Source organism: Streptopelia decaocto, assembly GCF_964273445.1.
Source record: "Streptopelia decaocto genome assembly, chromosome: 5".
Lineage (NCBI taxonomy): Eukaryota > Metazoa > Chordata > Aves > Columbiformes > Columbidae > Streptopelia > Streptopelia decaocto.
In genome coordinates, this window is record NC_138659.1 from 44,263,735 (window position 1) to 44,280,275 (window position 16,541).

The 16,541-nt window shown below is 44.0% G+C and overlaps 1 protein-coding gene across 11 annotated transcripts in view; it reads left to right on the forward strand.

The window, feature by feature from the left end:
- Positions 1 to 16,541, forward strand: part of ZMIZ1 (zinc finger MIZ-type containing 1) — a 346,761-nt gene that overhangs the window by 284,808 nt on the left and 45,412 nt on the right. For all 11 annotated transcript variants that reach the window (XM_082053542.1, XM_082053538.1, XM_082053547.1 and 8 more), the window contains one exon: positions 8,026 to 8,170. In XM_082053542.1, the coding sequence (XP_081909668.1) occupies positions 8,026 to 8,170 (145 nt within the window). The remainder of the gene's footprint in view (positions 1 to 8,025; positions 8,171 to 16,541) is intronic.

Here is a 16,541-nt window from a genome sequence, read left to right on the forward strand (position 1 = left end):
GCAGAGTGTTTTGTCCTTGCCAAATTGAGCCATTGTTGCTATGTTTTGTAATGCATTACTTCAAAGTTAATGTAGTGAAACTGGTAAGATGCTCTGCCAAGTTTTGGCAAGTGTATAAGGAAATTGGGGAATCCTGGTTCCACTGAAGTCATGGGATAAGGAGAGCAGTATTCAAATCTGCGTCTCCAGCATGCACTGATCCAATTGGCAGGAGCTTTTGGGGAAGCCTGTATGCATATGTGTCTTGAGAGGTGTTTGTGAAGAGCTGAAGATACACCAAGGCAAACTGGACCCATATTCAAGACCAGACTTGTACATGGTGTCACTCTTGTGCAGCAGCCGCGAGAGCGCACACTAGATAACTCTCAGGTTTGCAGTAAGGGTTTTATTTAATAAAACCTCTGTTAATTAATTTAACATTATATTCCATTTAATTAGGCATTCTCCATGTTATCTATTTTGCAACAAACCTGCTTGGTGCTTGGCTTTTTTAATGACAGCACTATGTTGTAGATCCTGATAGGGCAGAGCTGTGTGTTTCTGCAGGACACAGCTGTAGCTATAGTAATGAAGGAGGCACTGGTGATAAAGGACATTACATGGGTATTAGTGGCAGAAAAAGGTATGACACCCCTTTTCACAATGTTGAACTGTATCTGTTGACTTTGTCCCTGTTGCGTTAGCGGAGCAGTTCACAGAATCACAGAATGTCAGGGATTGGAAGGGACCTCGAAAGATCATCCAGTCCAATCCCCCTGCTGGAGCAGGAACACCCAGATGAGGTTACACAGGAAGGTGTCCAGGTGGGTCTTGAATGTCTGCAGAGAAGGAGACTCCACAACCTCCCTGGGCAGCCTGTTCCAGTGTTCTGTCACCCTCACTTCAGACGAAGTTTCTTCTCATACTTAAGTGGAACCTCCTGTGTTCCAGTTGGTATCCGTTACCCCTTGTCTTATCCTTGCTTGTCACGGAGAAGAGCCTGGCTCCATCCTCGTGACACTCACCCTTTATATATTTGTAAACATTAATGAGGTCACCCCTCAGTCTCCTCCAAGCTAAAGAGCCCCAGCTCCCTCAGCCTTTCCTCATAAGGGAGATGCTCCACCCCCTTAATCATGTTTGTTGCCCTGCGCTGGACTCTCTCCAGCAGTTCCCTGTCCTTCTGGAACTGAGGGGCCCAGAACTGGACTCCCAGAGCAGGGTTTGAACCAGCCTTTGCTCTGCTGGGAAATTCAGTTCTTTGCAGTTTGCTGTGCGGTCACTGGACTAGCACTTCTTGAACCTTGTGTGCATTAGGAGCTGGTACCAAAGATACAGCTTGTTCTCCCCCTGTTCTACTGCTAGAACAGGTTTGTGTTGGTACTTTTAGGTTCAGATAAAATCAGTCAGTTTAGTCTGACGTGTTTACTTGGACTGTTCGAGCAAACATCAATGACTTTGTCTGATGGAGAACAGCAAGCACAGCCCTCAGCTGCTTCAGAAAAGCAGCCAGCTGGGGTGACAGCCTCCCGGGACGGGGGCAGCAAGCACTGGCCCCTGCGTGCGGCGTGGGCATCTGCTGGCAGCCGGAGGCGTGGGCTCCGGGGAGCCGCTGCCAGCGTGTTGAACAGCCAGGCTGCTGAGGAGTGGCGGCTTCTGCTTGTGACTGGCATCGTGCGTTCTCCTTTTGTGCTCTCGGCAGCGAGGCACATTCAGAGCAGAAGCTCGTGTAATGACAGGGGTCGGGCTGCTCTGTCGCAGGGGTAGGACACGTAGCGGTACCTCGACAGAACTGAAGAGGAGGGGCAAACGCCTATTTGGAATCTCTCCTAATGGGTGGTTACATCCTATTTCCTTTGTGGCCTTGCTTTCCTGCCCAGACCTGTCCGACGGGTTAGCCGGGCATGGCCAGGCTCTGCTGGAGTGTGCGAGGAGGAGACCTGCAGGAAAAACAATCCCTGAGACGGTTTGGTGTGACTAGTTTCTCCCTTTCTCTCTGTTTCCCAGCTCTTTAAAAGCAAAATGCCTTTTAAAGCACAAGGAAAACATCCGATTTACTGCTTCTCAAAATTGTGAACAAAGATTCCATCCTTTTAATGCAATTGGAAGTGATTTTTCTAATACTACAGCACATTGAGCGTTAGGTAGTTAACATTTTTAATATATTTTTCCAAACGGTAGCCTCCATTTTTCTGTGAAAAAAAGAAAAATGTTCTTAAATAACCAAGACAATAGTTATTTTCACTCCTCTCCATCTCTTTGCTGCTTCCTTCCCACCCCATCAAATTATCTCACTGGATGATTTATAAAAACTGTATTTAGATTGCAGCCTGTACAGAAGAGTACAGAAAGCCCTTGGTAGCTCTGTATTCCACTGAACTGGAATTCTCCATGTACAAAATATGAATTTGTTTCTGAGAGCAGTATAAAATTAATGGAGATGATCTGGGGGAAAAAAAAAAAGGCTGAATTTTCTCACACATGCTGTAAATATCCTTTCAGCTGAATGCATTTTCTTCTGAGACACAAAACCAAACTAGCAGTGCTGAACAGATAGTTCTCTGAATCAAACTCCTCCTTTTTTCCTAATATTATCATTGCAGTAAGAAATATGGGTCTGACAGTCTGCCTATTGAACTATCTACTGCAGCTTAACTGCAGCAAGGAAGCCGTAATCCTATTGTGCTCCTCCAGCAGTCTCCCGGGAAGCAGAAGGCATTGAAATTACTGAGCTGTTGTCCTATCCCCTCCTCACCTGTCTTTGTGGCTGTAAATATAGTGTCTGCCTGTAAATAACAGTTTGCTGCACCTTTAAGCACGTTTCCTAACAAGAGGCGGCGATTTACTGAGGTGATAAGCCGTAACTAATACTAGGGTATCATAATAGATAAATAGATTAGCACTGTGCTTCTCTGTATTTTGCTTTCTAGGGAGCCCACTGGCTCATTCACTTGGAGATGCTTACTACGGCACTTTGCGCCGAGCTGAATCAGTCGGTTACAGCACTGCAGCTATTGGTGCTGGTGTGGCTGCAGCTCCTGGAATGCATCAGTGAATCTGTGGGCTAGCATGGGTCGCTTAGCTCTGATCTGTTCCCTGGTCCAAAATGGATTATAATGGGCTGTACCAGTATTCAATACCGTGGCTGTAAACTGTCCTTTGAGCTGTCTTCAGCATCCAGCACATAATTGTTGCAAGTACGCCAGCATCATTTGTCATCAAGAAGTAAGACGTGGTGTGGGCAGCCAGGGTGTGGTGCCTGGCTTCCCCAAACTCCAGCTCCTTGGTGTTCCCATCGGCAGCACCCACTGCCCCCAGCTCTACCTCCTTGGTGTTCCCATCGGCAGGACCCGATTCCCCCAGCTCCAGCTCCTTGGTGTTCCCATCGGCAGGACCCGATTCCCCCAGCTCCAGCTCCTTGGTGTTCCCATCGGCAGCACCCACTGCCCCCAGCTCCAGCTCCTTGCTGTTCCCATCGGCAGCACCCACTGCCCCCAGCTCCAGCTCCTTGGTGTTCCCGTCGGCAGGACCCGATTCCCCCAGCTCCAGCTGCTTGGCGTTCCCATCGGCAGGACCCGATTCCCCCAGCTCCAGCTCCTTGGTGTTCCCATCGGCAGGGCCTGGTGCTTCCGAAGCCACCGCGATGCTGCTGCCGGGCAATGGGCACACGGCTCAGAGGGTTGGGAAGGTGCTGCGGAATGGGCAGCGGAGGCTTCTACACCGCCTGCCAGAGGTTTCCATGCCGCCTGCCAGGTTTTCGGCACAAAAGGGCCCTTGCAGGAAAGGAACAGTACCGGGGGATGTGGCCAGTCCTAATAATGGTGTCACAAATCTTGTGATATCTGGCATGTCCTTAAAGACCTGGCTCCTAGAGGCAGGGGATTAAATCACAATTGCTTCCTTTCTCTTTCAAGCAAGGCTTAGCTCTGTGGTTGCAGAGAAATGCTTGAAATGTGACTCGAGCTGAAGGGGAAAAAATAATTCTTTTCCTTCCAGCCCCCTTCCTTCTCCTCGTCGCCAGGATCCCAGTGTGGATACATTGCGATGTCTTATGATTTTTTCAATGAAAGTTTAAAACTATTGGAGGAATCCAGAAGGACATAAAGTGTGGCCAACTCTGGGTGTGTGGGAGTATTTATGAGTATTTTAAGGCGAGGTCAGTCACATTCTGTGCTGAGACACTCTCTTGCAACGTCTGGTCCTCTTCAGAGAAAGGAGAAACAAAAATGGGACTGTGTGGCAGCGAGCTGAGTTCTCTGAACAGGATTTTTCTCTCACTTCCTTAGGGAAACCCCTTGGACTACTCATAATTGAAATTTCTCTTATTTTTAAATCTTTCTGGTTTTCTCTTATGTCACGAATGTGAAAGCTGAGGCTGCTCATTTATGTGTTGGTTTCTTAATGCAGTCATCGTTAGCAAATCAGTATTGATTTATTCCTGTGAAAATACATCAACGCTTAAAGGAAAACACAATTCCATTAAGAACGATACAGATTTTGCAAATGGAGAAAAGTAGGTCAAATATTGCACCAATCATCCCAAAGCGTGTCCCTTTAAGCCAAGTAAATGTGTGAATACACTTAAGCTGTCAGCACCTCATTTGATTGCCACTATTATGCAACTTTTGCCATGAGCTGGCAGAGGCCTCTGTGACTGAACAGGGGTTGAAAACATCTATTCTGCTGTATAACCAGGTTGTATTTTACACCTGGGCTGCGGGGGACTGCACGCTTAAGGATTTTTCCTTTCCCCCCATTGCAACAGTGGAGTTCAACTTAGGCAGGAAAGCCGCATCATTACATGCAAAGGACGTTGTAGCAATGCAGCACAGGAACACGATTTAAATCTGATCATTAAACTGCCGCAGCAAGAGGCTGTGAGAGACGGTGTGGATGGTCCATCTGCAAAATCTGTGCTCCTGTTGTACAAGGAGGAGGGGTGGAGGGGGGAGAAAAAGCAGCTGCTTGGCTGTGCTAGGAGAGGGAGAGACTGACTGTTGGCACCATCTGTAGCTGTCCTTTGTGCTCGCTGCTTTATCTGTTCATTATAGTATGATACTGAATTTCTCGTGCTTTGAGTATAAATGAGTTGAGATGCGCCTAATACTGTCAGCATAAAAAGCAGTAACTAAGTACACTAAAGATGAATGGTGTAATCTGTAAATTCATGTTGAGTTTGTTTCATCTTGCTTGAATAGCCCAGGAAGTGATGTTCTCCAGAAGCCAGCTGTACCAGATGTGTGAGGGTATATATTCATCTTAGCCAGGGCAGCGCAGCAGCGAAGGTGGATGGGCAGGGGAGCAGGGAGGCCGCCCCAGCATTTCCAGTAGAGGAGAGCAGGCTTCTTGAGTGGGTTCTTGCTCCTGCTGGGCAGGATAAAGGGCGACTGTTAACTCCTATAGGTGGCTGCAAGCTGCTCTGTTTTCATTCCATGCACAGACACTGACACAGGGAAGAGAGTGATTATTATACATGATACATGAGTCGAAATGTCCCGGGGAAGGAAAGGTTAAACCTCTCCGTAATGAGTGCTGTGATAGGGATGAGTAAATCTCCTGCGTTTTATACCTGCAGTCTCTTGGTTTTTAAAAACACGAGTCTTCTCCAGATATCTTGTAGAACGAAACCATTCAGCTTATCTTGAGGACCTCTTTGTTCTTTGACTATTTATTCACCTACATAAATGTTATTGGTAATAATAATAACTCATTAAGATCTTACCTTCACCTCACCAAAGCAATGCTATAGCATTGGCATATTATTTTTCCAGGAGTTACTCTCCTTCTTTTCCAAGTGGGTTTGGGCTTTGTGTGCAGATTTGTGCCCTCAGACCCATAGAGTTGTCGCTTTTTATCTTATTTGTCAAGTCCATATGCAGAAGGAGCATCTCCCTCTTCCCATCAAAGCCTCGTTTAAGATGGACAATTTTCGCTTGACACCTTAGTAATTACACTGGGCTGTGGAAGTGCTCAGCATCCACTATTACTCTGCGACGGCTGCGCGTGGCATTGAGCAGAACATGAACACTTTGTTCGTGTTTCTCAGAGCTCGAGTGGCCGTGGTGTGCGGGAAGAAACCCTGCGAGGAGGGGATTTGTGTCTCCAGGCGGCTGGAAAAGGGGGAGGGGGGCCTTTGTCACTGCCACATTAGTAATGATATGCCAGGGATAAAAGGTGAGTATAATTTGATCAAATGCTTGTTGACAGATTCCGTGGCTAATAGAGAAGCAGCTTAGACTGACACTCGTTGCTGGAGCGTCTCGCAGAGCTCAGGGAATGCTTTCTGTAGGCTGCGTGTGAGGCTGACAATTTCCGAGTGACCATATTTAGTTACATAAAGAAGCCGTGTCCCCTTTTTGTCACAGCAGAGCTCTGAAATGCCTCCCTAACCATGGCTCTTGACCTTCCGCTTGAGAAATGCAATGAAATTACTACCTCTCTTTTGTCCAAATGTGTGATTAATTTGCAGGTACAGCCCAGACTTTAAGTATTTTTCTTGTGTGGCTGTTAAACTTGAGAAATTGCAATTGTTTCTCGCACTGAAAAATCATATTTGTGGGTGTTCTTGACAAAGCGGGTTCCTTTTTCCCCCTACAAATATGGCTTCACAATTAGTCTCTTTGGAATTTGTTCTTAAGTACATGTTAACAGTACCTACAAGTAGCTACTGGAAAAAGAAGGTGGTGTACCCTGAAATAATAGTTTGCTACTGCTTATGAATATGTTATTTGGTGAAAAGACCACCATTTGAAAAATAATAAATGAAAATAAAAGCCTTAATATTATAGAATTCTACACTGATCACTTTTAAACCAGCAAGCCTAAGATTACATGTAGAGCTCTCCTACTCTTAACCGCTGTTGCAGCTTGGGTTTTGAGTAGTCTTCTGGTTCTCACCTCAGGAAAGCACTTAGTTAAAAATTAAATACGAAGCATTTTCTTGTTCTGAGGGATTTCTAAAGCATACTTTAAAGAAGGAAGAACCGCAAGCACTTCCACTTGAGAACGTTTCTTCAACTGCAGAATTTTGCAGTTAGTCTGCACTTTGTTCCGGTGAAATTTTTCGCTGTGTCTTACCTTGGTACCCGAGCCCCTTCTGATGCTGGAATTAAACAGGCAGCTTTGGGGCTCAATACAGTGTTGCTGGAGATTTCAGGGGGTGTCTTGGCTGGCTATGCTCACGGGAGCCAGATTTCAGCCGCAGTCACTTTCTGAGGCTCTACTTACTGCTAAGTAGGTGGTTTCCATAACCAGGCTGGTCTTTTCCGAGTGTGGATGTGTAAGCGAGATGCCACGTGTTCAGAGATAATGACCCCTTTTATGTCTTCAGAGGGAGTCTTCAGCTTTTTGTCCCTCTAGGAAATCTCTGCATCTCCATAGTTCATAAGCGTGATTTTCCTGTAAGCACAGAATTACCCTCATTGACCAGAAGATTAGGCACATAATGGAAATTCACATTTAGGGGTTGTGCTGGGTCAAATATAGATTTAAGCGCTTGACTTTGTATCCATACATCAGTGTGGCCATTTTCTCCTGTTTATCTATTCAAGACTGGTAGCCGATAACAGTTTTGGAAATTAATTCCTGTACATGGATTTCTCTTCATGCCTCTCCATTTAATCTTTTGCATAAAAATAGCCAAATAGAAAAGAGATCTTGTAGTTCTTTCCACCCCTCTGTGAATGACATCTTCTGTATGTTTTTGTTACATTTCTATTAGTGTGAGATGAATTCTTCTGCGTCTTTTTTCACACACAACAGCTATCCCATGTCCTCGTGCCTCGTCCGTTCTTCCTCTCTGTGCTGCTCAGCTCGGACAAGTTCTTTTGTGCCTTCTTGGTCATGCAGAGTGTTTGTAACTTGTGTAAAATTATTATAATGATAGTAGAGGGCAATTACAGACTCAATTTGATAGGATAATAACGTGAGTGGTGGTTTGTGGAGGAGCTTTTCACTCCTGGGGTTTGTCTGGTCAGCGTTTTGCAGCTGCCCTTGGCTGGGCCGGTTCTACTCGTGCGCTCACTGTCCTTGTTTCTGTTTGCACAGCGCTGCTCTCGTCGTGGTGTGAGGAGCTGGGACGGCTCTTGCTGCTTCGCCACCAGAAAAGCCGGCAGAACGATCCTCCAGGGAAGCTACCCATGCAACCCCCCATGAACTCTATGAGCTCCATGAAACCCACCCTCTCTCACAGGTGAGTGCCAGCCCAGCCCCTGGGAACGGCCAGCTGTTCACATGTGCCACGGGACAGATCTGTTAATTGACGTGCTTATTACCTCTGATGGAGGCAGCTACACTGTTTAATGCACAGAACAGCACCACGGACAACAGGGGATCTGTAATTACACAAAGTACTAAATAAACTCAGGTGTTTTGTCTTTGCTGTTGCCTGGTGCATAGTGAAGTGATGCCTCCATCTTCAAATCTGTGCTCAGTGGACTTGCTTCCAAACTTCAAGTTGTGCCCTACAGATAAATTTCTGCATTTTCCTACTGTTTATTTAAGTACAACTGGCTTTTCTTCAGGTCGAAAATATTTCACTCATGTTCTGTTTTGTAAGTTGCGTTGCAAATGTATTGTATACAGAACAGTTGTATAGTGGGTGTAGCCACAGATGGGGGAATGACCTATACCCACCTTATATCAGGTGGTGATCACAAAGCGCTTGGGTTAATTTAGAGAAAAAATGAACATTAAAGGGCACTAGAAGAAGCTGAACATGTGAAGCCTTTGATTACTAAATTACATTTTTTATGTGCAGAGCCTAGGTTAAGGCAAAAGCTGAAGAAAAAGTGTAGACAGGATTAAATGTTCATTTAATGCTTTATGTTTCTGGCAGGGTTTTTCCAAGCTTTTCTTTCCCTCAGCATCACATTGAAGAAATCACAAATAGTATAAATGGTTTTCAGTGTAGGGCACTTTTGTTAGTAGAGGATTAGAAGAGTGCAGATGAGGCTAAATTCCCTGTGCCTGGATTCTGTGGTAGCATAAGTAACTTCAACTTTTGTGTTAGAATGGAGCTTACGGTCATCTTTGTATCAGTACATTTACATGTGTGAATTCATCTGGAAAGCACTTTTGGTTTTGGGTTGGGTTTTTTTTCCCCTTACTTTTGTTGTATTTATGGGAAAACCATGCAGATACTATGTCTTTTGTTATAGCCCTTGAGAATAAAGTCCTTTTTTGTAGTATAACTAATATAATATTATTGACTTTTCAGAGAACTTAGATCGCCTGTTTTTTTAGTTGTTTATGAAATGATTGATTTTAAACAAAACAAAAATAAAAAAAATACCCTTCTGTTGTAAAATTACTTTTTTTTACACCTGGGATCTTTGCAGAAGCCAAGGAGAAAATAGTGGCCAGTCTGCAGGGAAATTGTGCTGCAATGTATACACTCTCTTAGGTGTAGTTTTGTAGGTTTTAGATACCCAATTCTCATCTGATCTTGTAGCCTCTGTTCCCCTAGGGTCAATAAAGCAGGGGCGAAAGCCTCACAGGGGCTGTGCGCTATGTTACTCGATAAGATAGGCACAACTCTTTTCTTTCATGGCAGTTTTCCACCAAAACTCTGTCACCTGTCAAAAAATACATACTTTGTTCTGCTAAACCTCAATATCGGCATTTCTGGCAATATTTGGTTACCCGATATTCTAGCTAATAGTAGAACGTCCTGCCCAGTATCAAACAGTCCCTCTAAGTTTCTCTTGAGCATTGCCATTGAAACAATTTACTGACGAAGACACAGAGAGTCAGTTCTAAATTACTGCTGATTACCTTTGAGATTGCCCCTCTAGAAACACAATTTCTGTGGCATAACTTCTTACCTGTCACAGCCACAGCAGCCTCTTGGGGATCTGGAATACCTGCATCGCTGCCTCAGTGTGTGCTGTTGTCCCATCTGTAATTTGGCCATAACCATGACTGCTTAAAGTCTCTCAGGTGGTACATTAGAATGAGACATCTTGTGGCTCTCCAGCTTCTTTTTCCAACTGGAACTGTTTATTTTCATGGATGTTTTACAATCGGTCCATAGGACAGTAGTGAAGTATTGGGTGAAGAAGAATTGAGTGTTTGTTTGAATTATACAAAAGATGAAAAGCCATTGAATACAATCCCAGTGATAAAGCTGTTGATGAAGCAACGTTTGTATTGGCAGTAGATTACATTTGGGTCAAAAGCTTAGTATCAAGGTTCACAGTATCTTATCTACAATTCACAAGATTTTTTTTGTGAATTCAAATTTAAAAAAAATGTTTTGCGTTTCCAATAAATTAATGTAGCCAGCTGCTTCAGGTTTTGTAGAAGAGTTAGATATTAGAACAACCGAAAGCATATCCAAGAACCTTACATAGGTTAACAAAGGGAATATAGGTTACATGTCAGCTGCTGAATATTGGTAGGTAAAAAACCAACACACCTTCCCCTGTCACCAGACTCTCATGAGTACCTCACACAGAGCTTTTTCTGCTGTTGCTTTTGCGAGCAACACAATTACCCAGAACTCTAGTCAGGGACTAGAATCCAGATGTACCTGGTGCTACAGAAACACAGCTGCTGAGTCTGGAAGTTGAAATAGGGCTTGGCCATTTAAAATAAATTCTGACACAAGAATTCATCATTAGAATCTAAATCTAAGGATTCCTATTTAAGAAACTGTGGGCACCTACACTGGGGGGAATTCAGGTCTGGCTTATTTTTAGGGGCAACCTTGTATTTTTAAAAAGTTGAGTTGTGGGAGAAGACTGAAGTAGACAGATCAAGGAGGGCTTTGATAGTGATACAGCTTGTCAAACGCACTTACAGAGAGCAGAATAGAAGCTGTACAAGGATGTGCACACGTGCAACAAATGCTTTCAGTGTAGGGACTCTATTGTGCTAATTTCCTTCTAAATTTATTTTTTCATTAACAGAATGACTGAGTGTTGCATATAGGACAAAAATTCAGCTAAATACCTGCTTCCTTAATGTAGGGTGGTTGGTTGGACTGCAAACTCCTGCACTTTATGAACAGCATGAGCACTGAATTACCAAAAAAAAACAAACCCTCAACCTTATCTTTTTTTAAAGTCAGTGCAGTGTAACAATAGTTAGTTCAAACTTGACTTTTTAAAAAAATTTATTTTTAGGCTTTTTTTACTGATTCATGTGGGTAAACTTCACTCCTGTACTGAAGGACCAGTATGAGACCTATCCACCTCCTTAATCCTGTGTAACTTCTAATTAAAGTCCTACTTAAAGGATTTAGGGGGAATTTAAGGAGAGACTGTCTTTGGGCTGGCCCTTCTTTGTAGGAGTGAAATTTCATGTTTTCTGGCTTGCAGGGAGTAATGCAACTTATTCATTCATTGTGTTGTAGTTTTCTGATCTGACATGTCTGTAATAACAGATACTACTCAACCTGGATGATTTTTTACTTTTAAATGAATGTAAGGTCTTTGGCAAGTGCTGTTATATAAGTACAAATTATTACCATTATACACCTTCCTTTGCTTTGATCAAGTTCCTACTTAACACTTCATTGCATTAAGTGGTGGACCTTTATGTGTGGATCAAACTGACTGTTGGTTGAAATGGGTACCGTTTCCATCAGTCCCAGCGGGAACTGAACTCCAGTTCAGTTTAAGGTGGATCTGACTGCATCATGCAGGCCCTGATGGCTTTTTGTTTCTTGTATAGCTTGTAGTAGAGCTTACTTGGGCAACAAAACCACTTGAAAATAGGTACCACCTGGTAGCTGCAGCTTGATACGCTGTCATAAGCGTTCGTCAGGTTCTTACTGTCTTCTCTTTTGCTCCAAATTTTGGTCTTCTGTATTAATTGCCAGTTATCTTCCAGTTAGTGACCGAAGGGTAGTAATGTCTGTATAGGGCAGTCAGGATTGATGAAAAATATGACAATAAAATTATTTTTATCACAAATTACTTAGTGCCAGAGGTTTTGAGAAAATTAAACAATAGATCAAATTAAGTACTAATTCAGTATTATGGTAGATGCTTTGTTTATTATCATTACTGTTTTATGTCCAGGCAATCGCCATAAATACCTTTTATTGGTTAGACTTGCTTTACAAGTGTGCTTATTTTTAGTGTTTGTTTTGTCAAATTTAAACTTTACTAAGAGCTGAACTTTCAACATCAGTAGGAAAAGAATAGCAATTCAGTGTCTGCATTTTTGTTGGGTGGTTAAGTTGGCTCTTACATTGTTTGTTAAAAGTAAGAGGTGTTTTGGTTATAATATACCAGTAGAAACAGTGTCAGAGTTTCTGCAAAGGTTGCTGCCTTTTCAGTTTTGCCATTATATAGGCAGTTTTGACTGACAGTGATAGTCACTTCAAAAACATCTGGATGAGAGAAATGGTTAAAGGTCAGGTGCAGTACATACACACTTTTATGAAAATGAGCATGTTGTGCATGTTTTATACATCAGTTTGAAGTCTGGGATCACTTCATTACTGCATGTGGCTGTGGTGTACAGGAACAATCTTTCCAAAATAATTCAAAACTCTTCAGGTGAAAGATAAGATTGTTTCAAAGCCTTTTCATCCTACTGTTTGTGAAGTTGTGAAAGAAATATAATGAGGGACTGAACAGATGGTAAATCCTAATATAAGAGCATATACTCAGTAAAGCAACCTGTATTACTCCTGATTCTACGAGAGCAGTCTATTTTTTTTTCTATCATCCCGTAAAGAAATGTTAAAATCCACCATCGGGAGAAAATAAGAGAAAAGTTAAGAATCCACACATGTTTCTGCAGAAGTGCCATGTCTTAAAGAAAAAAAACCCTTCAGGGTTTGTTCAGAACAGTATCAAGAAGGCCCCTGATGCTCTAAGCATTGTAAAGACAAAACAAATAGCTTGAAAGTCCTGTCCCAAGGCTTGTACTTGTTTGCCTATCTTGTCCTCTAAGTGAAACCACCAATACTAGTTTTAGCACATAGACTTATTATGGGAAGAAGGTGGAAGATAACCTTGAAAGAACATTGAAGGTAAGAGCAAATTATGTTAATAATTAACCTGTAACGTTTTCATGCTAAAAAGCTGCATTTCATTTTAGGTGACATAAGTTTGTGGTCAGTTCTTGCGGTAACAGGAGAGACTGAGAGACAATATCTCTGTAAACAGTAACGGGCAGCTTAACTTGTCTTCACATATATATTCATCAGATGCTTGGTAGAAGGCATAGGATAAGGATCATCTTTTACTGTGTGTACAGCACCTTGCACAGATGCGAAAATAGAGCTTCTGTATTGATTAGAGAGCCAAAGTGAGTGCTATTGCAATAAGAATTATATGTAGCAACACAACTACTATACTTCAGTGATTTTTTTTTTTTTTTTCTGAGAAGTACATATAAGTGTTAGGTACTCCACATTTTTTTCCTCTAAGCGTTGTATATGCTAGATAAAGTTTGGGGATTTTGGTTTGGGATTTTTTCTTTTCATGCAAAAAGTGTCAGCTGATACTTTTGAAAATCCTGATAAAGACGAGGCAAAATCTGACCATCTCAAGCTCTGCTCTGTCTATGCTGGTTTTATGCTGTTTTTTAAAATGTGATAACTAATACCTTTGAAAAGATGGCTGTTATTCTAGTGTTTGGGCCATATTGAGCATCCCATTCCTGAAAATGTCTCATTGATTTCAATTTACTGTTTAGTGATAATCACCATAGTATCATGCTCGTTACATTAGGGCTGCTCTCAAAAGCAGATGATTCGTGCTGAGTCTAGGTGATTTTCCAGTGTGTTGGGAGGGTTCCCTCTGTCACTTGTTCTCAATGAAACCAACTCAATTATGATGGCACTGGAGAGAAAAATCATTCAGCTGCGGCAACACCCCTAGTTTTTACCAGTTTTGACTGTCAGCGTGACAACTGCATGGTGACACTGGAAGCTGTACTTCGCCTAGCTCTTTGATGCAAAACTCATCAAATGCATCGGCAGTCTTTTAACTGGGTGGAGTACCTTTGGGTAGGGAACATCAGAACCAAGTCCACAGTGCCCTGCAGCGCCGGGTCTGCCTGTGAATATTAGAATCACAGAATGCCCTGAGTTGGAAGGGACCCACAAGGATCATCGAGTCCACCTCCTGTCCCTGCACGGGACAACCCCACAGTTCACACCATGTGTCTGAGGGCCTTGTGCAGTTTGGCCTTGGTCCTTGGCACACACAGGAGGGCTGGTTCACGCCAGGCAGGTTCCCTGCGGGCAGCTCTTTGCTGGGCATGTTTGCTGACATGGCTTCTGAGCAGGGAGGGGGCTACAGTCTGGCGACGTCTCCAAATTTCAATGGAGTGGAAAAAAAAAATGATAGGCATAAACGATGGCAAACACCTTGTCTATTTTAAAGATGTTTGTTCTTTTCGGATAATTTGGAAACAGGACACAGGAACACGGATTTGTATTTTGTCTAAAAGCTGATATTTATCAAGAAAAATATCTGTAATTCATTCTCTTACAGGAAAATCTGACCCTCCACAGGATTTCCCTATAAACAGATTACAAAAGGAGTGAATTCCTGATATATGATTTAGTGATATTTTTTCTTTATTCCTGCTATTTCCATATGCTTGGGTTCTCAGGTCTCTTTAGTATCACAACAGGAAGAGAAGGAAAATAGTCGTTACTGGTTTTAACGACAGAGAGCTTCTGTAATGTTTTACCTAAAATAAAAACAGGTTAGAAATTCTTGCTAAAAAATCCCTGGCTGTTTTTTGCTGGAGATGACAACAAAGCCCGCTTAAAAGGCACAGAGCACATCAACAACCTGTGCAGATGGGTCGGTGACATTAATTAGATACCGACAGTGTCTTTAGCAGGAGTCGCTGGTTTCTTCCCGTGAAAAGGCTGTTCCAGGAATGAGGAATAGCACACCAGCCGGGGCATCTTCTCGGATGTCCTCATCTCCACCGAGCTGAGAATGCGGGGAAGGTACCACAGCCTGTTCGTGCTTTCCTTTCCCACTTACCACGTCAGGGGAGATAGGATGTGATGGTTTGTTTGCCCGTGTCACGGTGTCAGCAACAGCATTTTCAAACAACTTTGACAGGCAAGAGGGAGACGTTTCTCAGACCTGCCCGGTGTGTGCCCGCGGCGCAGCCGTCCCTCCCCGGCGGAGTCATTTGGCCGGGGCCGCTGCCCTGTCCCGGCTGCCGCTGCCCGGGCTCCCCCTGCCCTGTCCCGGCTCCCCGTGCCCGTCCCGGCTCCCGCTGCCGCATGGCGGGGCTGCTGGGCGCTGGCCGCGGCTCGTCCCTTCCTTCCCGTCCCGCCGGTTTCAGCCCGGTCGCGCTGCGGGAGCCGCTGCCCCCCTCGCCGCCCCAGCTCCCCGGCCAGCCCGGAGCCCCCAGCCCGGCTCGCTTCCAGCAAGTTGCGGTGGTGCCGTGCTGCCCCCTCCCCGCCGCGCCTCTTGAAGAAAGCGGTTTTTTGTTGTGGTGGTGGTGTTTTTTTTTTTTTTTCCTGTTGTCGGGGAGCGTAAATCAGCTTCATCTAAAATCTCGGAAGTGCAAGTCCATCAAATCTTCCTCCCAGCCGCCTGCTACACCTTGCGTGAGTCAGACTGCAGAGCTCCCGGTGCCCTTCTCGCTGTGCGGGGCTGCTCGTGTTTCCCCCTCAGAGGCAAAAGCACAAGTGGAATCTGCTCACGCTTTCAGCGGTTCCTTCCCCGGTTGTTGTAGCAGTCGCTGACCTCCAGGCACTATGAATAAACAGCAAAGCTGGGAACAAAAGGAGTCTTCTGGCTGCCATTATCTCACATTAACATAGCAGACGCGCTGCGGTGTGAACAATGCGAGTCTCATTCGCCGATAATCAGCGAGTACCCAGGCATTTGGATTACCAAGGCAACAGGCAATGGTAGAATACTGGGTGGGTGTGTTTTTTATTGTAAAGGAGCAGTCGGGTATGGGAACCCAGGTATATTGATAAAGCAGAGCAGAAGGAATGCCTGGTGGCAGGGGGGGAATGAGGGCTCGGGGTTGCATTCCGACACACGTGAGATAAATAAGACATGGATGAAGCAGGTCTGTGCTGTGAGATGTAATAAAGATTAAACTGCATTTGTCAAGCTGAAAATGATCATAAGATAATTTCAGCATTTTGAAAAAGGTAACAGGTGGCATGTTAATAACAGGGCTGTTACCGGTGGATTTTGTAACTGTAATCTGGGCTTTAGTAATGCATTGCATGGTCTACTTGTGTGACAATAGAACTGGGTGTGATGCTTTAATCTTTTTTCCTTTGGTCGGATGGATGCTGTAGACCCATCATATTAGATGGTAGTAACCCCTTCAGCTTCTTCTGAGGCAGGAGCGGGTCTCAGCAGCATTTTTGTTTCTTACTTGCATAGCTGTGATCATTTGTTCCACATGGACAGAAATAAGTTGCATTATCTCTGTTGTCTTTGCGTGCGCGCGCACACGTGTGCACGGGCACACATGAAATCTATAACGTAGCAGGACTGTGTGTGCGTGCAGGGTGCTGTAGGCGTTTGCAGATTCGGAAACTTCTGAATTGAACAGTTTGGCCTGATGCGTTTTTGTAATTTCAGGGGTTAGATTCAGAGGCA